Genomic DNA, 22,164 nt, shown 5'->3' on the forward strand with positions numbered 1-22,164 from the left:
GTCTGGCAGAAGCGAGAACTTGAGTTCCTGAAGATTAGTGGGTGTGGCGGGGAGGTCAAGTGGAAGGGGATTATGAAACCCAATCCCCGACAGCTCTCTACCTTGCCCCCTTGGGCAAAGGGGGAAAGGGTAAACTGAGGCACGCAGAGGCGGAACTCTGAGACCACTGAGCTCCCTAGACCCTCTTCCCAGAAAGAACTCTTGTGTTCCCTCGGCTGTGCAATACCAGACCATCCCAGACATTCCCTCCCCACGCCCCCAGCTCCGCCCTCGGTCCCCTCCCCCCAATGCGGGTCGGGGGAGGAGACGCAAGTTCTGGCGCGGGCGGCGACGGCTAGCAGTCACCACCTCCCGCAAGTGCCAGAGCCGAGCGGACTGCGCGGAGGCTGCGGAGCCGGCGGCCGCGGGAGCTGACCCTGCGGGGTCCCGGGGGGGAGGGGGAGCCGAGAAGCCCCCGCTGAGGCCGCCGCTGCCGGGCCTCCCCTCCCCCCCGGGCGGGCGCCATGCGGGGGAGCCCGGGTGACGCGGAGCGGCGGCAGCGCTGGGGTCGCCTGTTCGAGGAGCTGGACAGTAACAAGGATGGCCGCGTGGACGTGCACGAGTTGCGCCAGGGGCTGGCCAGGCTGGGCGGGGGCAACCCAGACCCCGGCGCCCAACAGGTACCCCCACTCCCGGGGACCTCCTCCCCTCCCGGCCCCGCCCGCTCCCGGTCACCCATGCCCCTGAATGGGGCGGCCAGAGCCCAGGGACTGACTACCTGTGGCTGGACTCCAGGGTCTGTGTCTCTATCTCCTTCCCCCTGCCCACTCGTGTTTGGCCTAACGGGGTCGCTCAAGACAGGGCCGCCGAGGCCCCAAGCCTGCAATTCCGCGGCCAACACCCGATCCCCCTCCCGGGGGAGCAGGGGGCGTCTGCCTGGGAAGAGATGGGGGCGCTTTTCTGCCCTCTGCCCGGGACACACCCTCCTCCGGACTGCACAGCCCAAGACGTACCCTGCTCCCACCTCCAGGAGACACACCCTCCATCCTCTGGGCACCTACTGCCCTGGCCTGCAGCTGCCCCCGTCCCTGTGTTTACATTCCCTGGCCTGCCCTTTCATGGGCTGTTCACAGGCCTGGCTCACTGTCCCGGGTTGCCCCAGCCAGAGACCCAATCCTGTCTGCGGTCACGGGCAGCTGGAAATGCACCTGTCACAAGGACTTGCCCCCCCACCACCTCCACCTTGCAGGCCCTTCCCACACCTGTAGCCCCAGATCGCCCTAAAACAACCACAGCGTCCCCGAGACCAGTCCAACCTCCCACTTCCCAACTGGGAAAAACCAAGGCCTCAGCCACTCCGCTTGGTTCTCTCCTACCCCACATCACCCAGGGCTGCCTCCAAAGGGAACTCCTAGGACCCCCATGTGGACGGGGTTTTTTAAAGAGGCAGTTGGGTTCAACAGGAATGAGGTACCTAAAAAAAAAAAACAAAAAATAAAAACAAGAGACAGCTGGGAGGACAGGCTTTAGAGACGAGAACCCAAGGTTACCATTTCCTGGTTCTGTGACCTTGAACTGGTGGCTTGACCTTGCAGAGCCTCAGTTTGCTCACCAGGAAAACTAGACCACTCACACCCACGGCACAGACCTGTGGTGGCTGTAGGGATCTGACTGAGAAGCTAGCTGACTGAGGGAGAACTGTCCCCTTCCTCAAGGCACTGGGGGCTCTGGGCTCCTAAGACATAAGGTAACGTGCGTCCCCTCCAGATCAGGAGCAGGTTCCTGGAGTCACCTCTGTCCCCTTTTCCTCTGCCAGGGTATCTCCTCTGAGGGTGACGCTGACCCAGATGGTGGGCTTGACCTGGAGGAATTTTCCCGCTACCTGCAGGAGCGGGAACAGCGTCTGCTGCTCATGTTTCACAGTCTTGACCGGAACCAGGACGGTAAGGTCCGGCGGCCTGCCTGCAGGCCCCCAGGGATAGGGCTGTGGGGGCCCTAGAGACATCAGTGGGGTTAGAACTGGCAGCCTAGGAGGAGAGGGGGAGGGCCGCTTCTCCCCGATGACTCACAGGCTATTTCAGGAGCGCTCCTCACCCCCCCAGCTAGGTGGTTCGAGGCCTAGCCAGCCCATCACACCTCCTTTCCCTTCTGGGGCAGAACTCTGATAATTACCCTTAGATTTTTCTTTTATTTATTTATTTATTTATTTTTTGGGACGGAGTCTCGCTCTGTCGCCCAGGCTGGAGTGCAGTGGCGCAATCTCAGCTCACTGCAAGCTCCACCTCCCGGGTTCAGGCCATTCTCCTGCCTCAGCCTCCCGAGTAGCTGGGACTACAGGCCCCCGCCACCACGCCTGGCTAGTTTTTTGTATTTTTTAGTAGAGACGGGGTTTCACCGTGTTAGCCAGGATGGTCTCGATCTCCTGACCTTGTGACCCACCCGTCTCAGCCTCCCAAAGTGCTGGGATTACAGGCGTGAGCCACCGCGCCCGGCACCCTTAGGTTTTTCTAGGGGGCAAAGATACCCCATGCTGTTCCTGGGTACCCTGTAGGACAGAGATCCCCTCATAGCAGCATCTGGGTTGCGGATATTGCCTCTCAATTCCCCATGACATAGAGACCCCCAATTACCCCTGGATTCCTTCATTCATTCACAGAACAGAGAAGCCCCCCCAGTATTTCCCAGTTCCACCTCTCTGACCCCACTGAGTCAGGGATCCCCCCACAGCCCTGCTGCAAGCCTTGTCCTAGGTTTCTGGAGCCCCTGATCTTGCTAGACCACCTCCATTCCAAGCTGTTCTGATTCTTGGTCCTGGGGCTCCCCAGGTGTCCTCACACGCACATGCTTCCCCACCTCTGGCCCCCTCCCCAGGTCACATTGACGTCTCTGAGATCCAACAGAGTTTCCGAGCTCTGGGCATTTCCATCTCGCTGGAGCAGGCGGAGAAAATTCTGCACAGGTGAGTCACTGGGGGTCTGGAATCCAAAGTAACTCAGGACACAGTGACCCCTTGACCATCTCTGTCTTCTGGGCTCCAGACCCAGTCCCAAGGAGGATACAGCTGAGAGGCTGGGGCTTTGAAGTCAGACAGATCTGGCCAGGTGCGGTGGCTTGCATCTGCAATCCCAGCACATTGGGAGATGGAAGCAGGTGGATCACCTGAGGTCAGGAGTTCGAGACCAGCCTGGTCAACATGGTAAAACCCCATCTCTACTAAAAATACAAACATTGGCCAGGCGTGGTAGCACATGCCTGTAATTCCAGCTATCTGGGAGGCTGAGACACGGGAATCCCTTAAACCCAAAGGGCAGAGGTTGCAGTGAGTCAAGATCATGCCAGGGCACTCTAAACAGGGTGACAGAGTGAGATTCTGTCTGGAAAAAAAAAAAAGAAAAATTCAAATTGAAGCCAGACAGATCTGGGACCAGTTGCCTCTCTTAGCCTCAGTTTCCCTCTCTAGAAAATGAGGGTAATGTGACTGGGCATGGTGGCTCACCCCTATGATCCTGGCACTTTGGGAGGCTGAGGCAGGTGGATCACGAGGTCAAGAGATCGAGACCATCCTGGCCAACATGGTGAAACCCCGTCTCTACTAAAAATACAAAAATTAGCTGGGTGTGGTGGTGTGCACCTGTAGTCCCAGCTACATGGGAGGCTGAGGCAGGAGAATCTCTTGAACCCGGGAGGCGGAGGTTGCAGTGAGCCGAGATCGCACCATTGCACTCCAGCCTGGGCGACAGAGCGAGACTCCATCTCAAAACAAAAGAAAAAAAAAGAAAAAAGAAAATGATGGCAATACTGCTACGTCTCCAATAGGGTTGATATGAGGACTTGAACCTCCCAAACTGCAAAACCTAGCAGAACTTCACCCAAGCCTAGCCCACCCCCAGGCACTGAGCCTGTCCTCCTCTACCCTCACTCTTCCCCCCAGCATGGACCGAGACGGCACAATGACCATTGACTGGCAAGAATGGCGCGACCACTTCCTGTTGCATTCGCTGGAAAATGTGGAGGACGTGCTGTATTTCTGGAAGCATTCCACGGTGAGGTGGGGGTGGCTTTCCCTGGCTGAAGGCTGTACCCTCTTCCCCAGGGGGGCCTTGCTCTGATCTCCCCAGGGCTTGGATGGGCTGGGCCAGGACTTTCCAGAAGGAGAAGGCACTAGCAGCAGCTGAGGGATGAGGGTCTGTTCCTCTCTTTCTCCACTTGGGGTTCAAGGGTCCCATTTGGGACATCTCTGCTGTCTGATTGAAGCGCAGCCCTTGAGACTTACATCGGGGCCTCTGGGGACAGCGTGCGGGGGTTGCGGGTGCAGGAAAGAAAGAGCTCACCAGATGGGGCACCAGGCCTCCCACCTTCCACCCACACAGCTCCCTTCTGCTGGGTTCTCTGCCTGGATAAAGGATTCTACCGCTGAATGGAATCGTTCAAAAACCACAGTCTTGGCCGGGCGCAGTGGCTCACGCCTGGAATCCCAGCACTTTGGGAGGCCGAGGCAGGCAGATCACGAGATCAGGAGATCGAGACCATCCTGGCTAACATGGTGAAACCTCATCTCTACTAAAAATACAAAGAAAATTAGCCGGGCGTAGTGGCGGGCGCCTGTAGTCCCAGCTACTAGAGAGGCAGAGGCAGGAGAATGGTGTGAACCTGGGAGGCAGAGCTTTCAGTGAGCCAAGATCATGTCACTGTACTCCAGCCTGGGCGACAAAGCCAGACTCCATCTCAAAAAAAACAAAAAAAAACCACGGTCTTCAGAGGATCCAGTGGGAGCCACTAGAGAGGGTAGTGGGGATTTGCTGTAGATCCCTAGTTCGTGGGCGAAGTATCTATGAGCAATGTGTCCGGTAGGATCTGATGGCATCCGGAGGGGGATCCATCTGTGGGATCCAGTGAGAACCTCTTTGGAGATCCAGAGACTCCCACCCCAGAGGATTCATGGGGACTTTGGTTGGAAATTCTAGACAGGAGATAATTCCTGCACAGGGATTCCCTGTGGAGGAGATCCCTATGAGATCTGGTGGGTCCCTGAGAAGGATCTGCTGGGGTCCTTATATGGGAGGTGCCCGGTAAGATTTTGTATGGCCCTGGAGGGATCTTCTGGAATCATTATATGGAAAACCCTTGAGTGGGATCTTTCAGTAGAATCTCATTTGCCCTGGAGGGATCTTTATTTGCTGTTCGAGACAGGGTCTTACTCTGTTGCCCAGGCTGGAATGCAGTTGTATGATCATAGCTCATTGTAGCCTCGAACTCCTGGGCTCAAGCAATCCTCCTGCCTTGGCCTCCTGAGTAGCTGGCACTACAGGCACATGCCTGGCCAATTTTTGTAAAGATGGGATCTTGCTCTGTTGCCCAGGCTGGTCTTGAACTCCTGGCCCCAAGGAATTCTCCCACCTTGGCCTCCCAAAGTGCTGGGACTACAGATGTGAGCCACCACACCCAGCCTGGAGGGATCTTTATGTGGCAGATACTTGAATAGGATTCTTTAGTGGGATTTGGCAGATCCTATGGTCGGATTTGGTAGGATATTGGGATCTTCTAAGGAGGCTGCTAGGTTAGATGCTTTGGTGACACCTGGTAGGACCCAACAGGACTCTTCTGGGATCTCCAAGCAAGAGTCATTGGCAGACTCTAGGGTATCTAGAGTCTTATTACTCTAGATACCCTATTACTCTTATTACTTACTCTAGGGTATAAGAGTCATTGGCAGACTCTAGGATTCATGGAGGAAACTCCCCTATTTAGGACTGAGTCACATCTCCCTGTCCCTACCATGGCATGACACCCCCAGCACCTGTATCTTCAGGTCCTGGACATTGGCGAATGCCTGACAGTGCCGGATGAGTTCTCAAAGCAGGAGAAACTGACGGGCATGTGGTGGAAGCAGCTGGTGGCTGGCGCAGTGGCAGGCGCCGTGTCACGCACAGGCACGGCCCCTCTGGACCGCCTCAAGGTCTTCATGCAGGTGAGGGACCCTGGAGAGATCTGCCCCCTCCCCAAGGCCTGACACCTGGGAGGGGACCTCCAAGCTGTTTTCTCCCCATTCAGGTCCATGCCTCAAAGACCAACCGGCTGAACATCCTGGGGGGGCTTCGAAGCATGGTCCTTGAGGGGGGCATCCGCTCCCTGTGGCGCGGCAATGGTATTAATGTACTCAAGATTGCCCCCGAGTCAGCTATCAAGTTCATGGCCTATGAGCAGGTGAGGGCAGGTACAGGGAGGAATGTACTTGCCACAGGAAAGACTGGGCTGTACATAAAGATTTACGGGATTGGCTTGGGGGGTGGGTGGTGAACACAGTTCCCCAGGATCAGGCATCTGCTCCTCTGCATGAATGCCCACAGCAGACCAGTTCTGTGGAAGCCAGGAGAACAGTGGAGTGCAAGGAAGGTTCAACCCCCATGGTCCTACCCATCCCTGTGTCTCCCCGCCTCAGATCAAGAGGGCCATCCTGGGGCAGCAGGAGACGCTGCATGTGCAGGAGCGCTTCGTGGCTGGCTCCCTGGCTGGTGCCACAGCCCAAACCATCATTTACCCCATGGAGGTGAGAAGGAGGGACCCCAGTGGAGGCCCCATGGCAGGGTGGGGGGCCTGCTGTACCCATCTCACCCCACATTTCATGATATCCATTAGGATTATACCTTTGTCTCTCTGATTTGGAGTATGGGTCATCAGAGTAATGCTATTTCATATGTAGCCTGTCTGGGTATTACAACTGAGATATAATTTCTGGGGAAGGTAGTGTTGGTTATCCTTGTTTGGACGGTAGTTGCAGGAGCCAGCTGTTTATAAATATGCGTCCTCTAAGGATAGGGTGCACGTTCCCAGGGACGTTGTGTCTAGGTGTCACCAACTGTTTATGACTATGCCTCTTCTAAGGATCGACTGTCCTAGCTATATGTTTTCAGATAAATTATTTCGGGTTTCAGGTTATGCAGTGTATTGTTCAGATTCTGAAAGTGACAGAAAACTTAAATCATGTCAACTGGGCACGACGTCTAGCACCTGTAATCCCAGCGCTTTGGGAGGCCGAGGCAGGTGGATTGCCTGAGGTCAGGAGTTCGAGACCAGCCTGACCAACATGGTGAAATACCGTCTCTCCTAAAAATACAAAAATTAGCTGGGGATGGTGGTGGGCACCTGTAATCCCAGATACTCGGGAAGCTGAGGCAGGGGAATGACTTGAACCTGGGAGGCAGTGGTTGCAGTGAACCAAGATCGTGTCACTGCACTCAGCCTGGGCAACAAAGCAAGAGTCCATCTCAAAAAAAAAAAAAAAAAAAAGAAAGAAAAACTTCAATCACGTCAACAAAGTCTACAGATGAGCATTTCAGGCTGGGATGGTAGCTTCAGAGTGTCAGAGATGCAGGTTCTTTCTGTCTATCTTGTTACACAACCTTATGGACCCATGTGGCTGCTTGTGCTCCGTTCATCACATTCCACAGTCCAGCCAAGAAGGAAGAAGAGACAAAAGAGGAAACACCTCCCCACCTCTAAGGATGCTTTCTGAACCTCATGTGTACCTCTTTCTCTTCCTTCTATTTCTTTGGCTAGGACATAGTGACATAGCCACATACCCAGGGCATCTGGGAAATGTCATCTTTCCTTCTAGTGGCTGTGTGCTTGCTAAAAGTTACAGTTTCTGTATGAAAGCAGAAGGGAACAAGATACTGGAGGTCTGGGCATGATGGCTTATGCCTGTAATCCCAGTCCTTTGGGAGGTGGAAGGATCGCTTGAGCCCAGGATTTCGAGACCAGCATGGGCAACGTAGCAAGTCCCCATCTCTACAGAAATGACCAAAAAATAAAATAAAGATATCAGGACACAGTTACTGGTGGTGCCACATGCGTGCACTTTGGTAGGTGTAACTATTTCTAGGTATAGAGATTTGGGGATAACAGAAGATTCTGGAGTAGGTGGTTTTTAAAATTCGGTTGTTCTCAGGGCATCTGTTTTCAGGAGTAGCTATTTCTAGGTGTCTTCATTCCTGGATGTAGTGATTTGGTGGGGGCAGCTTTTCCAGGGATAACCAGGTTCTCCCCAGGTGCTGAAGACGCGGCTGACCTTGCGCCGGACGGGCCAGTACAAGGGGCTGCTGGACTGCGCCATGCGGATCCTGGAGAGGGAGGGGCCCCGTGCCTTCTACCGCGGCTACCTGCCCAACGTGCTGGGCATCATCCCCTATGCGGGCATCGACTTGGCCGTCTATGAGGTCTGTGGGCAGCCCGCCCCTCCCTCCCTGCTCCCCTCTGGGATTTGCCCACAGGACATTTCTTCCGCTTCCCCTGGGGCTGGCTCAGTTGACCTCCTATAGCTAGAGAAAGGCATTTACGAAGTGAGGAGCACCTTGGACCTGGGAATCCTGGGGAACGGTTCCAGGTATTGGACTCTCCCACTTCTCCACTTAATTTTGATTAGCAGTTCTGCCTTCCCGGGTCACCTGAAAGTCAGGGACCACTCTAGCTGACAGATCCATAAGAGCAGGCAAAGATTACAAAAATTAGTCGGGCATGGTGGTGTGTGCTTGTAATCCCAGCTACTCCAAGAGGCTGAGGCATGAGAATTGCTTGAGCCTGGGAGGCAGAGGTTGCGGTAAGCCAACATCCCGCTACTGCACTCCAGCCTGGGCGACACAGCAAGACTCCTTTTCAAAAAAAAAAGAAAAAGAAAAAGCAGGCAAAGATGAGTCTCAAAGACACCCAACTTCCCCGAAGCAGGTATCGGACCCGGCCTCTGTCTCTAAGTCAAGGTCACCTTCAGGGCCTGCCCATTTGAGCATCTGCTGTTACCATGACAACCACACCCAATCACCAGCATCTTGAGACCTTTATCAACACAGGCAGGTCCAGACAGTTCTTGCTCTTTTTCTTCCAGGGGCCTTATCTGTGGTTTTTACCTTCTCCTAGTTGGGATCGCCAGGTCTCCCCAATTAGCATGGTCCTGGATGTCCCCAAGCATTCCCCCCAAAATCTTTGTATGCAAGACAGGGCCTGCTTCATGGGCATGTGACCGGTGAAGTCACAAAGGACCCCATGCTCAGAAGGGCCCCGTGCTTGGTGCAACGCTCTGCTGCTGCTGTCTTGGAATTATTTTTATTTATTTATTTATTTATTTATTTATTTTATTTATTTATTTTTTTTTTTTGAGACGGAGTCTCGCTCTGTCTCCCAGGCTGGAGTGCTGTGGCCGGATCTCAGCTCACTGCAAGCTCCGCCTCCCGGGTTTATGCCATTCTCCTGCCTCAGCCTCCCGAGTAGCTGGGACTACAGGCACCAGCCACCTCGCCCAGCTAGCTTTTTGTATTTTTTAGTAGAGACGGGGTTTCACCGTGTTAGCCAGGATGGTCTCGAACTCCTGACCTCGTGATCCGCCCGTCTCAGCCTCCCAAAGTGCTGGGATTACAGGCTTGAGCCACCGCGCCCGGCCTATTTATTTATTTTTGACATAGAGTCTCGCTCTTGTGGCCCAGGCTGGAGTGTAATGGCACGATCTCGGCTCACTGCAACCTACACCTCCTGGGTTCAAGCAGTTCTCCTGCCTCAGTCTCCCAAATAGCTGGGATTACAGGCGTGCACCGCCATGCCTGGCTAATTTTTTTTTTTTTTTTTCTTTTTTGAGACAGAGTCTCGCTCTGTCTCCTGGGCTGGAGTGCAGTGGTGTGATCTCAGCTCACTGCAAGCTCTGCCTCCTGGGTTCACGCCATTCTCCTGCCTCAGCCTCCTGTGTAGCTGGGACTACAGGTGCCTGCCACCATGCCCAGCTAATTGTTTTATATTTTTAGTAGAGGCGGGGTTTCACCGTGTTAACCAGGATGGTCTCGATCTCCTGACCTCATGATCCACCCACCTCGGCCTCCCAAAGTGCTGGAATTACAGGCATGAGCCACTGCACCCGGCCTAATTTTTGTATTTTTAGTAGAGACGGGGTTTCTCCATGTTGGCCAGGCTGGTCTCAAACTCCTGACCTTAAGTGATCCACCCACCTCGGCCTCCCAAAGTGCTAGGATTACAGGTGTGAACCACTGTGCCAGGCCTGAAATTCTTAATTTTGTTTTTTTTTCTGAGACAGAGTCTCACTCTGTTGCCCAGGCTGGAGTGCAGTGGCACGATCTGGGCCCACTGTAGCCTCCACCTCCCAGGTTCAAGGAATTCTCCTGCCTCAGCCTCCCCAGTAGCTGCGATCAGGTGCCTGCCACCATGCCTGGCTAATTTTTGTATGTTTAGTAGACAGGGTTTCACCGTGTTGCCCAGGCTGGTCTCAAACTCCTGACCTTAGGTGATCCCCCCAACCTCAACCTCCCAAAGTGCTCGGATGACAGGTATGAGCCACCATACCTGGTCAATAATTTTTGAACGAGGGACCCTCACCCTTTTACATTTTGCACTGGATCCTACAAATTATGTAGCTGATTCTGATCTAATAGATTCTGTTCCTGCCATCTTTACCTGCCCGCCCCAGCACCTGGCATCTAGACAACCAAATGAGACAAGACCGTTGCTCACTCATTCATTTGTTCCTTGATTTTATTGTTCACTCATTCGCTTAGTGACTATTTACTGAGCATCGACTCTGTGCTAGGCCCTGTGCAGATTGTTGCGGATGTATCATGTTGTGAGACCAGCACAGGCCCTGCCATCCTGGAATGCCCGTTTCCATAAACAAGGCAGGCAATCAACCAGCAAATAAGATAGTTTCAGCTCCTGGAAAAGCTCTCAGAAGATCACAAGACAGGATTTGTCATCTTCAGTAACAGTGGGCGGGAGCGGGGTTGAGGAACACCTCCAAGAAGGTGACATTGAAGCCATGGGTTGGGCGTATTATCACAAGGGAGTGTGCACGAATCTAGTACCCAGGTCCGGAAGCAGGAACAAATATGGCCTTTTGGAGGAGTGGAAATCTTAGGTGGCTGGGGAGAACTGATCAAGGCAGGAGACAGGTTCTTCTAAGTGCAATAAGAAGCCATTAAGAAGTGTGAGGAGAGGCCGGGCATGGTGGTTCACGCCTATAATCCCAGCACTTTGGGAAGCCAAGGCTGGTGGATCACTTGAGGTCAGGAGATCAAGACCATCCTGGCCAACATGGTGAAACCCCGTCTCTGCTAAAAATACAAAATTTAGCCAGGCATGATGGCGGGCACCTATAATCCCAGCTACTCAGGAGTCTGAGGCAGAAGAATCGCTTGAACCCGGGGCAGGGTGTGGGGGTTGCAGTGAGCCAAGATCTCGCCACTGCACAGGGGACAGAGTGAAACTCCATCTCGAAAACAAAAAAAGAGTTGTGAGTAGAAATAAGATGCAGCCGGGCGCAGTGACTTGTGCCCGTAATCCCAGCACTTTGGGAAGCCGAGGTGGGAGGATTGCTCGAGCCCAGGAGTTCAAGACCAGTCTCTACAAAACAATTTAAAAATTAGCCAGGTGGCCGAGCGCATGACTCACACCTATAATCGCAGCACTTTGGGAGGCCGAGGCGAGCGAATCATGAGGTCAGGAGATTGAGACCATCCTGGCCAACATGGTGAAACCCCGTCTCTACTAAAAATACAAAAAATTAGCCGGATGTGGTGGCGGGCACCTGTAGTCCCAGATGCTCGGGAGGCTGAGGCAGAAGAATAGCATGAACCCGGAAGGCAGAGCTTGCAGTGATCAAGATCGCGCCACTGCACTCCAGCCTGGGCGACAGAGCGAGACTCCGTCTCAGAAAAAAAAAAAGCCAGGTGTGGTGGTGCACACTGTAGTCCCAGCTACTCAGGAGGACGAGATGGGAGAACTGCTTGAGCCCAGTAGGCAGAGGTTGCAGTGAGCTGTGATCATGCCAATGAACTCCAGCTTCAGCAACAGAGCAAGACCCTGTCTCCAAAAAAAAAAAAAAAAGGAAAGAAAGAAGACACAATCTTATTTAATGCATTCTTTGCCCAGAAAGGGACTTTAGAAGTCTAAGAGGTTTTAGAAACCCTGTACCCTCTTGGAGTTTCAAAATCTGTGTTTGTCCCTTAAAGGCTCCGAGAAGTCTCTTAGTAAAGTGATTTAATATTTTTGTTTTTAACCCAGTGCTTTCCATATTAATCTAGTCTTTAGAACTTTTTTTTTCTTTTTTTTTTTTTGAGACAGAGTCTCTCTCTCTCACCCAGGCTGGAGTGCAGTGGTGCGATCTCAGCTCACTCCAACCTCTGCCTCCTGGATTCAAGCAATTCTCCTGCCTCAGCCTCCCAAGTAGCTGGGATTACAGGTGTGCGCCACCACGCCAGGCTAATTTTTGTATTTTTAGTAGAAACAGGGTTTCACCATGTTGGCCAGACTAGTCTTGAACTCCTGACCTCAAGTGACCCGCCCACCTCATCCTCCCAAAATGCTGGGATTGCCAGACGCAGTGGCTCATACCTGTAATCCCAGCACTTTTGGAGGCCGAGGCAGGTTGATCACAAGGTCATGAGATCAAGACCATTCTGGCCAACATGGTGAAACCCCGTCTCTACTAAAAATACAAAAAATAGCTGGGTGTGGTGGTGGGCGCCTGTAATCCCAGCTACTCTGGAAGCTGAGACAGGAGAATTGCTTGAACCTGGGAGGCGGAGGTTACCATGAGCCAAGATAGCGCCACTGCACTCCAGCCTGGGCAAGACAGCAAGATTGCATCTCTAAAAAAAAAAAAAGAAAAAAACAAATGCTGGGATTATAGGCAGGAGCCACTGCACCTAGCCATCTTTAGAACTTCTTTTCGATAGATTAATCTTAAGAATAACCCATTAAACATCTATTTGGCAAGTGCTGTTCTAGACCCAACAGAAGGCTTCTGAAGTTGCAAAGGCAATAATGTTAAGTACTTGCCTATTTTACCCAGTCTGTGCCTGGGCTAGGCATTACTAATCCATCACAGCACTGAGTCCCTCTCAACACCATTCCAGTTTCAGGCAGCAATTTCTGGTGGATTAGAATTGGCATAGGAAATGAAATTTATAAGCCTTTCCCAGCCACAAGGCAAAGAAGGTCTTGTTCTTACAGTCACCTTGGCAGCAGGCTTCAGAAGGGATTAGCCACCCTAAAGCCTTCAGGCATACAGTTCTAGATTCACATGCGGCTGTGAATGTTAGTTCTCACCTTTATTTTGTAGCTTTGGGCAAGTAACTTTCCCTGAGCTTCAGTTTCTTTTCTATAAAATAGAGATAATAGGGAAGGGGTGTGGTGGCTCACTCCTGTAATCCCAGCACTTTGGGAGGCAGAGGCAGGCTGATCACTTGCGGTCAGGAGTTGGAGACCATCCTGACCAACATGGTAAAACCACGTCTCTGCTAAAAATACAAAAATCAGCTGGGTGTGGTGGTGTGTGCCTGCAATCCCAGCTACCTGGGAGGCTGAGGCAGGAGAATTGCTTGAACTTGGGAAGTGGAGGTTGCAGCGAGCCGAGATTGTGCTCCAGCCTGGGCAACAGAGCGAGACTCCGTCTCAAAAAAAAAAAAAAAAAAATGCAAATAATTAGCCAAGCCTGGTGGCACATGCCTGTAATCCCAGCTACTTGGGAGGCTGATGCAGGAGAATCACTTGAACCTGGGAGGCAGGGTTGCAGTGAGCCAAGATGGTGCCATTGCACTCCAACCCAGGCGACAGAGTAAGACTCTGTCTCAAAAAATAATAATAAAATAAAAATAAAGATAATTAGCCAGGCGTGGTGATACACAGCTGTAATCCTGGCTACTCGGGAGGTTGAGATGGGAGGATCACCTGAGCCCAGGAGGCAGAGGTTGCAGTGAGCTGAGACTGTACCACTGCACTCCAGCCTGGGTGACAGAACAAGACCCTGTCTCAATAATAATAATAGTTTTGGTCTTAGTTTGAGATCCTTCCAAAACAGACCCTGAAACTGGGACGTGAGGGCAAGTGATTTATTGGGGAGGCAATGAGATAGGGAGTCAATGCATACAGTATGAGTATGTTAGTTTCCTAGGACTGCTGTAACAAAGTATCACAAACTGGTTGGCTTAAAACAACAGAAAGTAATTGTCTCACAGTTCTGGAGGCCAGAAGTGCAAAATCAAGGTGTCAGCAGAGCCATACTCCCTCTCAAACTTGTAGGAGAGAATCCTTCCTTCCTTCTTTCAGTTTCTACCTGTTCCCAGCAACCCTGGACATTCTTTGGCTTGTAGATACAGTCACTCAAATCTCTGCCTCTGCTGTCACCTGGCTGTCTTTCTCCATGTGTGTCTCTGTCTTGGTGTGTCTCTGTCTTTCTCCTCTATGGACACCAGTCATACTGGCCTAAGTGTCTACCCTACTACCCTACTCATCTTAATGAATTAGATCTGCAAAGACCCTATTTCCAAAGAACATCACCTTCTAAGGTACTGGGGGTCAGGACATCAACATGTTTCCCCCCAAAGTGGGGACATGATTCAACCCATAACAGTATGTTATCAAGCAAGTTACCATTCCTAGCCAATGGAGTTCCAGCCCTCAAGAAACCTGTGGGAGGCAGCATAGGACATTCTGCATCAGAGAGGTGAGGGAGCTGGGGTATTGATACACCCAGTCAGTCTTTTGAAGGTTGCATCTGAAGACGCCAATTTCCCAGTGCTTCCTGCCCATTTCTAAGTGGTCAGAGCAGGCTGGCCTGGGTTCAGAGAAAGTCCACAAGCAAAGTTTTTGGGTAGATGCTGGCAGTACGAAGTCAGCAGGTCTGAATTGGAGTGGGAAGGGATGAAGGTGGTATACTCACAGCATCTGCCACAGGACTGTCTTTGGAGAGTGTGTGTTTGTTTTTGAGATAGAGTCTTGCTCTTATTGCCCAGGCTGGTGTGCAGTAGTGTGATCTTGCCTCGATGCAACCTCCGCCTCCCCAGTTCTGGCGATTCTCCTGCCTCAGCTTCATGAGTGGCTAGGATTACAGGTGCCTGCCACCACACCAGTTTATTTTTGTATTTTTAGTAGAGATGAAGTTTTGCCATGTTGGCCAGGCTGGTCTCAAACTCCTGACCTCAAGTAATCCACCCACCTCAGCCTCCCAAAGCACTGGGATTATAGGCGTGAGACACCAGGCCCAACCTTTTTTTTTTTTTTTTTTGGATACTGAGTCTTACTCTTGTCACCCAGGCTGGAATGCATTGCAGCTCACTAGAAATTCCTGGGTTCACGCAATCCTCCCACCTCAGCCTCCCGAGTAGCTGGGACCACAGGCATGCACCATCACATCCAGTTTTTTTGTTTATTTGTTTGTTTGTTTTTGTAGAGACAGAGTCTCGCTATATTGCTGAGGCTGGTCTCTGGCTCCTGGGCTCAAACGATCCTCTTGACTCGGCCTCCCAAAGTGCTGGGATTACAGGCGTGAGTCACCATGCCCAGGCTTTTGTTGCTGTTAGTCTGTTGTTGTTTTTATTTTATTCTTTTTTTTTTTTTTTTTTTTTTTTTTTTGAGATGGAGTCTTGCTCTGTCGCCCAGGCTGGAGTGCAGTGGTGCGATCTTGGCTTACTGCAAGCTCCACCTCCCGGGTTCACGCCATTCTCCTGCCTCAGCCTCCTGAGTAGCTGGGACTACAGGCACTCACCACCACGCCCGACTAATTTTTTGTATTTTCGGTAGAGATGGGGTTTCATCGTGTTAGCCAGGATGGTCTTGATCTCCTGACCTTGTGATCCGCCTGCCTCAGCCTCCCAAAGTGCTGGGATTACAGGCGTGAGCCACCACACCCGGCCGTTTTTAATTTATTCTTTACCCTTCTTGCAAGCGAACACGTTATAAACTTAATGTCTTAAAACAACACAAATGTATTACCTTACAGTTCTGGAGGTCAGAAATCCAAAATGGGGGTCTTACAGGGCTTTATAAAATCGAGATGTTGGTGGGCTGTGTTCCTTCTGGAGGCTCCAGGAGAAAATCTGTTTCCTTGCCTTGACAAAGCTTCTAGAGGCCACCTGCACTCCTTGGCTTGTGGTTCCTTCTTTCATCTTCAAAGCCAGCAGCATAGCATCTTCCAATCTCTCTCTTGCTTCTTCTTCTGTCTTTAAACCTACTTTTCTAACTCTTAGAAAGGCCCTTGTGCCGGGCACGGTGACTCACGCCTATAATCCCAGCACTTTGGGAGGCCGGGGCAGGTGGATCACCTGAGGTCAGGAGTTTGAGACCACTCTGGCCAACATGGTGAAACCCCGTCTCTACTAATAATACAAAAATTAGCCGGGCATGATGGCACACACTTGTAATCCCAGCTATTTGGGAGGCTGAGGCAGGAGAATCGCTTGAACCCAGGAGACGGACGTTGCAATCAACCGAGATTGCACCATTGCACTCCTGCCTGGGCAAGAAGAGCGAAACTCCATCTCTGGGGGGGAAAAAAAGAAGGACTCTTGTGCCAGCCATGGTGGCTTATGCCTGTCATCCCAGCACTTTGGGAGGCTGAGGAGGGAGGATCACTTGAGCCCAGGAGTTTGAGACCAGCCTGGGCAACATAACGAGACTCCATCTGTATAAAAAGAAAAATAATGAGGCTGCGCACAGTGGCTCACATCTGTAATCCCAGCAGTTTGGGAGGCCAAGCCAGGCAGATGACAAGGTCAGGAGATTGAGACCATCCTGGCCAACACGGTAGAAACCCCATCTCTACTAAAAATACAGAAATTAGCCGGGTGTGGTAGCACACACCTGTAGTCCCAGCTACCTGGGAGGCTGAGACAAGAGAATCACTTGAGCCCGGGAGGCGGAGGTTGGAGTGAGCCGAGGTCACGCCACTGCACTCCAGCCTAGACGACAGAGCAAGACTTCATCTCAGAATAATAATAATAATCTAAAAAAAAAAAAGAAGGACCCTTGTGATGGCATTGGGCCACTCCAATAATGCAAAATAATCTCATCTCAGGATACTTAACTGAATCCCATCTACAAAGTCCTTTGTGTCATCTTGGGTAACATATGCAGAGGTTCCAGAGATTAGGGCATAGTCAGTACAGGGGACCCTTATTCCACCTACCAGAGAGGTTCCAGATGAGGACTGGGTGAGGGGATGCAGGGAAAGGGCTGGCTCAGCCCCTAGGAGGTACTAAGTGCTCAGCTAGTAGCAGCTGTCATGGGATACAGAACCGGCCAGCAAGGCCTTTGAAGCCAGAGTCCTGGGGTCACCCACCCCAACCTTCCCTACTCCCTTCTCCACTCCAGACTCTGAAGAACTGGTGGCTTCAGCAGTACAGCCACGACTCGGCAGACCCAGGCATCCTCGTGCTCCTGGCCTGCGGTACCATATCCAGCACCTGCGGCCAGATAGCCAGTTACCCCCTGGCCCTGGTCCGGACCCGCATGCAGGCACAAGGTGAGGCCTGGGCGGGAGGATGGGGCAGGGAGAGTCTCATTGCTTGGGCCCCAGCTTCTCCCAGGTAGAGCCCTGGGCTGGGACCCCCCTCCTGGATTTGGATGGGTTTCTCTGGGCCTCAGTTTCCCCATTTGTGACATTGAAATGGGAGTCCTTTACTTTCATGGAGCTGAGGATTAACTAGGAAAACAGATGCAGTGAGTACAGGAAGAGATCCCTTGCAGACTTAGCTGGGATGTCACTGCTGGCAAATGTCTAGCATTTCCAGGTGGTAACTTGAACTCTAATTTGCAAGCCTGGGTTATCGTGAGTGGGAGGCTAGGAGCAAGGGTAGGGAGCAGTCAGGGCCAGACTGGTTATTGTTTTTGTCTGTATTTTTCTTTTATGAATTATTTCCCCCCTGTCCCCTCCACCACTACCCTCCCATTCTCTCTGAATCTGTTTTGAGAATTTTCTTGGGAATTTTAGTGTTTGTGTATTGTGATTTTCACTGGGGATGTGTCAGTGCACAAGACGGACACGGTCCCCACCCTCATAGAGCTCACAGGCTGGAGAGGAAGGAAGATGCAAAATAAATCATTCTGGAATTAAGTATTGATTTAGGGTTGTATAAAGGGGAGAAGGAGGCCGGGCACAGTGGCTCACATCTGTAATCCCAGGACTTTAGGAGGCCAAAGAGGAAGGATTGTTTGAGTCCAGGAGTTTGAGACCAGCCCAGGCAACATAGCAAGACCCCATCTTTTTTAAAAAAAAAAAAAATGAAGAAATAAATTAGCCAGGCGTGGTGGCAGGTGCTTGTAGTACCAACTACTTGGGAGGCTGAGGCCGGAGGATCACTTGAGCCCAGGAGTTCGAGGCTGCAGTGAGCTATGATTATGCCGCCACACTCCAGCCTGGGTGACAGAGTGAGACCCTGTCTCAAAAAAGTGGGTGGGAGCCAGGGGCAGTGGCTCACGCCTGCCATCCCAGCACCTTGGGAGGCCTAGGTGGGTGGATCACCTGAGGTCAGGAGTTGGAGACTAGCCTGACCAACATGGCTAAACCCCGTCTCTACTAAATATACAAAAATTAGCTGGGCGTGGTAGCGGGCACCTGTAATCTTAGCTACTCGAGAAGCTGAGGCAGGAGAATCGCTTGAACCCAGGAGGTACAGGTTGCAGTGAGCCGAGATTGTGCCATTGTACTCCAGCCTGGGCAACAGGAGTGAAACTCCGTCTCAAAAAAAAAAAAAAAAAAGGCCGGGCACGGTGGCACACGCCTATAATCCCAGCACTTTGGGAGGCCGAGTCAGGTGGATCACCTGAGGTCAAGAGTTCAAGACCTGCCTGACCAACATGGTGAAACCCTATCTCTACTAAATACAAAAAAATTAGCCAGGTGTGGTGGCTAATTCCTGTAATCCCAGCTATTTGGGAGGCTGAGGCAGGAGAATCACTTGAACTCGGAAGGTGGAGGTTGAAGTGAGCCAAGATCGCGCCACTGCACTCCAGCCTGGACAACAGGAGTGAAACTCCATCTCCGGGGGAAAAAAAAAGTGGGTGGAGTGCAGGGAGGAGGCTGACTTAGACTGGAGCACCAAGGAGGACTCCCCTGGGGAGTTGGCTGTGGGATAGGGGTTAGGAGGATGAGTAGGAGTCAGCTGGGAAAGAGGAAGGGAACCTGGCTCCAGGAGGAGGACATTTCTGTCCTCTCCCACCTTGCACACCCATACCTGCTCCATTTCTAATTGTCCCCAAACTTGGGGCGAAAAGGTGAGCAGCCAGTTCCAAGGTCAATACAAGTCTCGCCTCTGAGTGGTAGGTCCCACTGTTAGTCTAACCTCCTTCCCTCCTGCTGCGATGACACCACCTGGCCCAACCCTGGGGAGTAGGAGGGGGAAGTGAAAGGGGAACATTGGCCTTACCTGGTGCCCCCCCGCCCCCTCCCAGCCTCCATCGAGGGTGGCCCCCAGCTGTCCATGCTGGGTCTACTACGTCACATCCTGTCCCAGGAGGGCATGCGGGGCCTCTACCGGGGCATTGCCCCCAACTTCATGAAGGTTATTCCAGCTGTGAGCATCTCCTATGTGGTCTACGAGAACATGAAGCAGGCCTTGGGGGTCACGTCCAGGTGAGGGACCCGGAGCCTGTCCCCCCGATCCCTCACCCCAGGCATGACGTCCCCGACACCTCAGCCACTGGAGACTGATGATTCAACCACAGGATCCCTACTTTTTGGCCACGAGAAATCAGTACCCAGATCCTGGATCCTAGGCTCCTATGCCCCAACCATTGGGTTATGGGATCCCAGCACCCAGATCCTGGATCCTAGACTCCTATGCCCCAACCACTGGGTCTTGGGATCCCCACCCTTCAGCCACTAGATCCCAGTACCCTATCTCTAGATCCCAGATCCCCCTGTGACCATAACTGTGGATCCCTTCAGCAACTCAAGTCTGCTACCCTAACCACAAGATCCAAGATTATCCACACCCCAGCCCTTAATCCCCATCCCCAAATCACTGGATTCTGCAGCCCCACATCCCAAGGTGGATCCCACGCTTCCCTGTCCCCTCTACTGGATCCTGGACCTCCACGTCTTAACCACTGGATCCCACACAAATCAGTGAATGGATCCCAACACCCCAACCACAGGAGCCCGAATTCCCTGTGTACCTCAACACCCAGACCCCGCCTCCCTCGAGCACCAGATCCAGTGTCCTTGTGAAACACTGGATCCTAGATCCCCAACCCTAGATCCCCATGCCTCGAGCCCTGGATCTTCATGCTCAGCTACTGGATTCTGGATGTCAACAGACCTCACCACCGGATCCTGACAATCGCAATGCCTAGATCCTGGGGCCCTCATCACTGGATCCCAGATCCCCTCACCCCATCCACTGGATTCCTGCATTGGTTTTTTATTTGTTTGTTTGTTTTTTAACCTTGACACTGGGTCTCCGAGCCTTCTACTCTGACTACCAGATCCCTACATTTCAAGCACTGCGCCTTCCACCCCGAGCCGCTGGATCCCAGATCCCCAAGCCCTCACCCACCAGATTCTGGCTCCTAAAACAAGTGTGGAGACCCCAACCGTACAGCAAGTGGATCCTGGCAACTGCAGCTGCTGGATTCCACATTCTAGATCCCCAGTCCCTCTGCCCAGTCCCTCGATGTTGAAACCTCATCTCTTAAAGGCAGACCCTGATATTCCAAGGCACTGAATCCCAAGCCCTTAACCCCTGGTTTCTGGTCAGAATCTTCCAGGCGCCAGGTCTCACATGTTCAGGCCCCAAGTCTAGATCCTGGCAGCCCAATTACACAGTATCCCACACACACTGGTGCCCAGAGCCGACTTCTCGTGACATGAAATTGCATGGTCGAGGGAGCCTGTGGGAAAGGAAGCCCAGGTCCTGGCTGCAGAAAATCCCGGGGGGTTGGTCCCAGGTCCTCATACAGCTCATCACCAGGCAGCAAGGGCAGAGATGAACCTCCTGCGACCTGCACGGATGCTGGATTCCTCCTCACCCCACCTCCTCTGCATGGCCACCCCCTCCCAGCCCTGTGGGGAAACTGTTGCCTGGAACACTCATCCCTGCATCCCAGGACCCACTCCCTGCATCCCCCCACTTTACAGCATCTTCCATCCCCCTCCCACCTTCTAGGCGAATAGTCCCCAGAGCTGTGTCCCTCCAAGGGGTCTGAGGAATCACTCAGTCCTGGTGGCTGCCAAGGAGACAGTCTGAGGCCAGGGACACATGAAGGGATGTCCCCACCCCAGCACTGCCAGCCCCTCCCCAGGCTTCCAGAGTTGAAAGCCAGGAGAAACTCAGCAAAGACCACCCTTCCCTGAACCCGAGCACCCAGTGATGCAAAGAACAAAACAGAAACACGCCAAATCCCCTAATTCATTCCAGATCTATTTTTCTACGAGAGAGAGGAGCAAAGTCCCCCTCTCCTACGCCCATACATTCTGCACTTCGTAGTTGGATTCTGAGCTTAGGACCATCAGGAGACCCCATGGAGGGACTTGGAAAGGGGAATGGGGATTCGGGGAGGGGCTGGAGGTCTTCCGCACGCTTCCACCTCCACTGCGTCCCACCTCCCTGCCTGTGTGTGTGATTTCAAAGGAAAAGAACAAAAGGAATAAATTTTCTAAGCTCTTTTATTGTGGTTTTTACTGAAAAGGGGGTGGGTGGCTATGGGACCACCTTAGCCTACCCCTAGAGGGCAGGGACAAGGGGCTGCTTCCCAACACCCACAGTTCCAAGAGCCAGGAAACGATTCCCTCTTTGAGCCTCAGTTTACACATCTATAAAATGGGAGCAGGGTTAGGGAATCCATGTTTATAACCCCTTCTAAATTTTCTGGTTTTTTTTTTTTTTTTTTTTTTGAGACAGAGTCTCACTCTGTTGCCCAGGCTGGAGTACAGTGGCACGGTCTCAGCTCACTGCAACCTCCGCCTCCCGGGTTCAAGTGATTCTCCTGCCTCAGCCTCCTAAGTAGCTGGGATTATAGGCGCCTGCCACCACACCTGGCTAATTTTTTGTATTTTTAGGAGAGACAGCGCTTCCCCATGTTGGCCAGGCTGGTCTCGAACTCCTGACCTTGTGATCCGCCCGCCTCAGCCTCCCAAAGTGCTGGGATTACAGGCATGAGCCACCATGCCCGGCCCTGTATTTTTTTTCAAATTAGAAATTTCAATTTTTTTTCAAATTATCCGTTTCCTAGGACTGCCAGACCAAATTATCACAAACGGGATGGCTTAAAACAATTTGTGTGTGTGTGTGTGTGTGTGTGTGTGTGTGTGTGTGTGTAATGGGATCTCACTCTGCAGCCCAGGTTAGAGTGTAGTGGTACAATCATAGCTGACTGCAGCCTCGAATTCCTGGGGTCAAGCAATCCTCCCACCTCAGC

General features: G+C 52.3%; 1 protein-coding gene across 2 annotated transcripts; it reads left to right on the plus strand.

Annotated features, from left to right (window-relative positions):
- The first annotated feature begins 340 nt into the window (after nt 1-340).
- SLC25A23 (solute carrier family 25 member 23) lies at nt 341-21,413 on the plus strand. 2 transcript variants are annotated; one of them, XM_023186790.2, is made up of 10 exons: nt 341-659; nt 1,796-1,922; nt 2,851-2,938; nt 3,911-4,022; nt 5,789-5,947; nt 6,031-6,183; nt 6,419-6,526; nt 8,028-8,195; nt 17,119-17,269; nt 19,198-21,413. In XM_023186790.2, the coding sequence occupies exons 1-10, from the start codon at nt 504-506 to the stop codon at nt 19,380-19,382; spliced, it is 1,407 nt and encodes a 468-aa protein (XP_023042558.1). In that variant the 5' UTR covers nt 341-503; the 3' UTR covers nt 19,383-21,413. The 2 variants fall into 2 exon arrangements, with proteins under 2 accessions (XP_023042558.1, XP_026311319.1); XM_026455534.1 differs by lacking the exon at nt 8,028-8,195.
- Nucleotides 21,414-22,164: the final 751 nt, after the last annotated feature.

This window comes from Piliocolobus tephrosceles, chromosome 21 (assembly GCF_002776525.5).
Source record: "Piliocolobus tephrosceles isolate RC106 chromosome 21, ASM277652v3, whole genome shotgun sequence".
NCBI lineage: Eukaryota > Metazoa > Chordata > Mammalia > Primates > Cercopithecidae > Piliocolobus > Piliocolobus tephrosceles.

Coding starts and splice junctions, on each gene's coding strand:
- SLC25A23 (XM_023186790.2), top strand. CDS start 504: ATGCGGGGGAGCCCGGGTGACGCGGAGCGGCGGCAGCGCTGGGGTCGC. Junction 1,923..2,850: donor TCTTGACCGGAACCAGGACG/GTAAGGTCCGGC, acceptor CCCCCTCCCCAG/GTCACATTGACGTCTCTGAG. Junction 6,527..8,027: donor CCATCATTTACCCCATGGAG/GTGAGAAGGAGG, acceptor GGTTCTCCCCAG/GTGCTGAAGACGCGGCTGAC.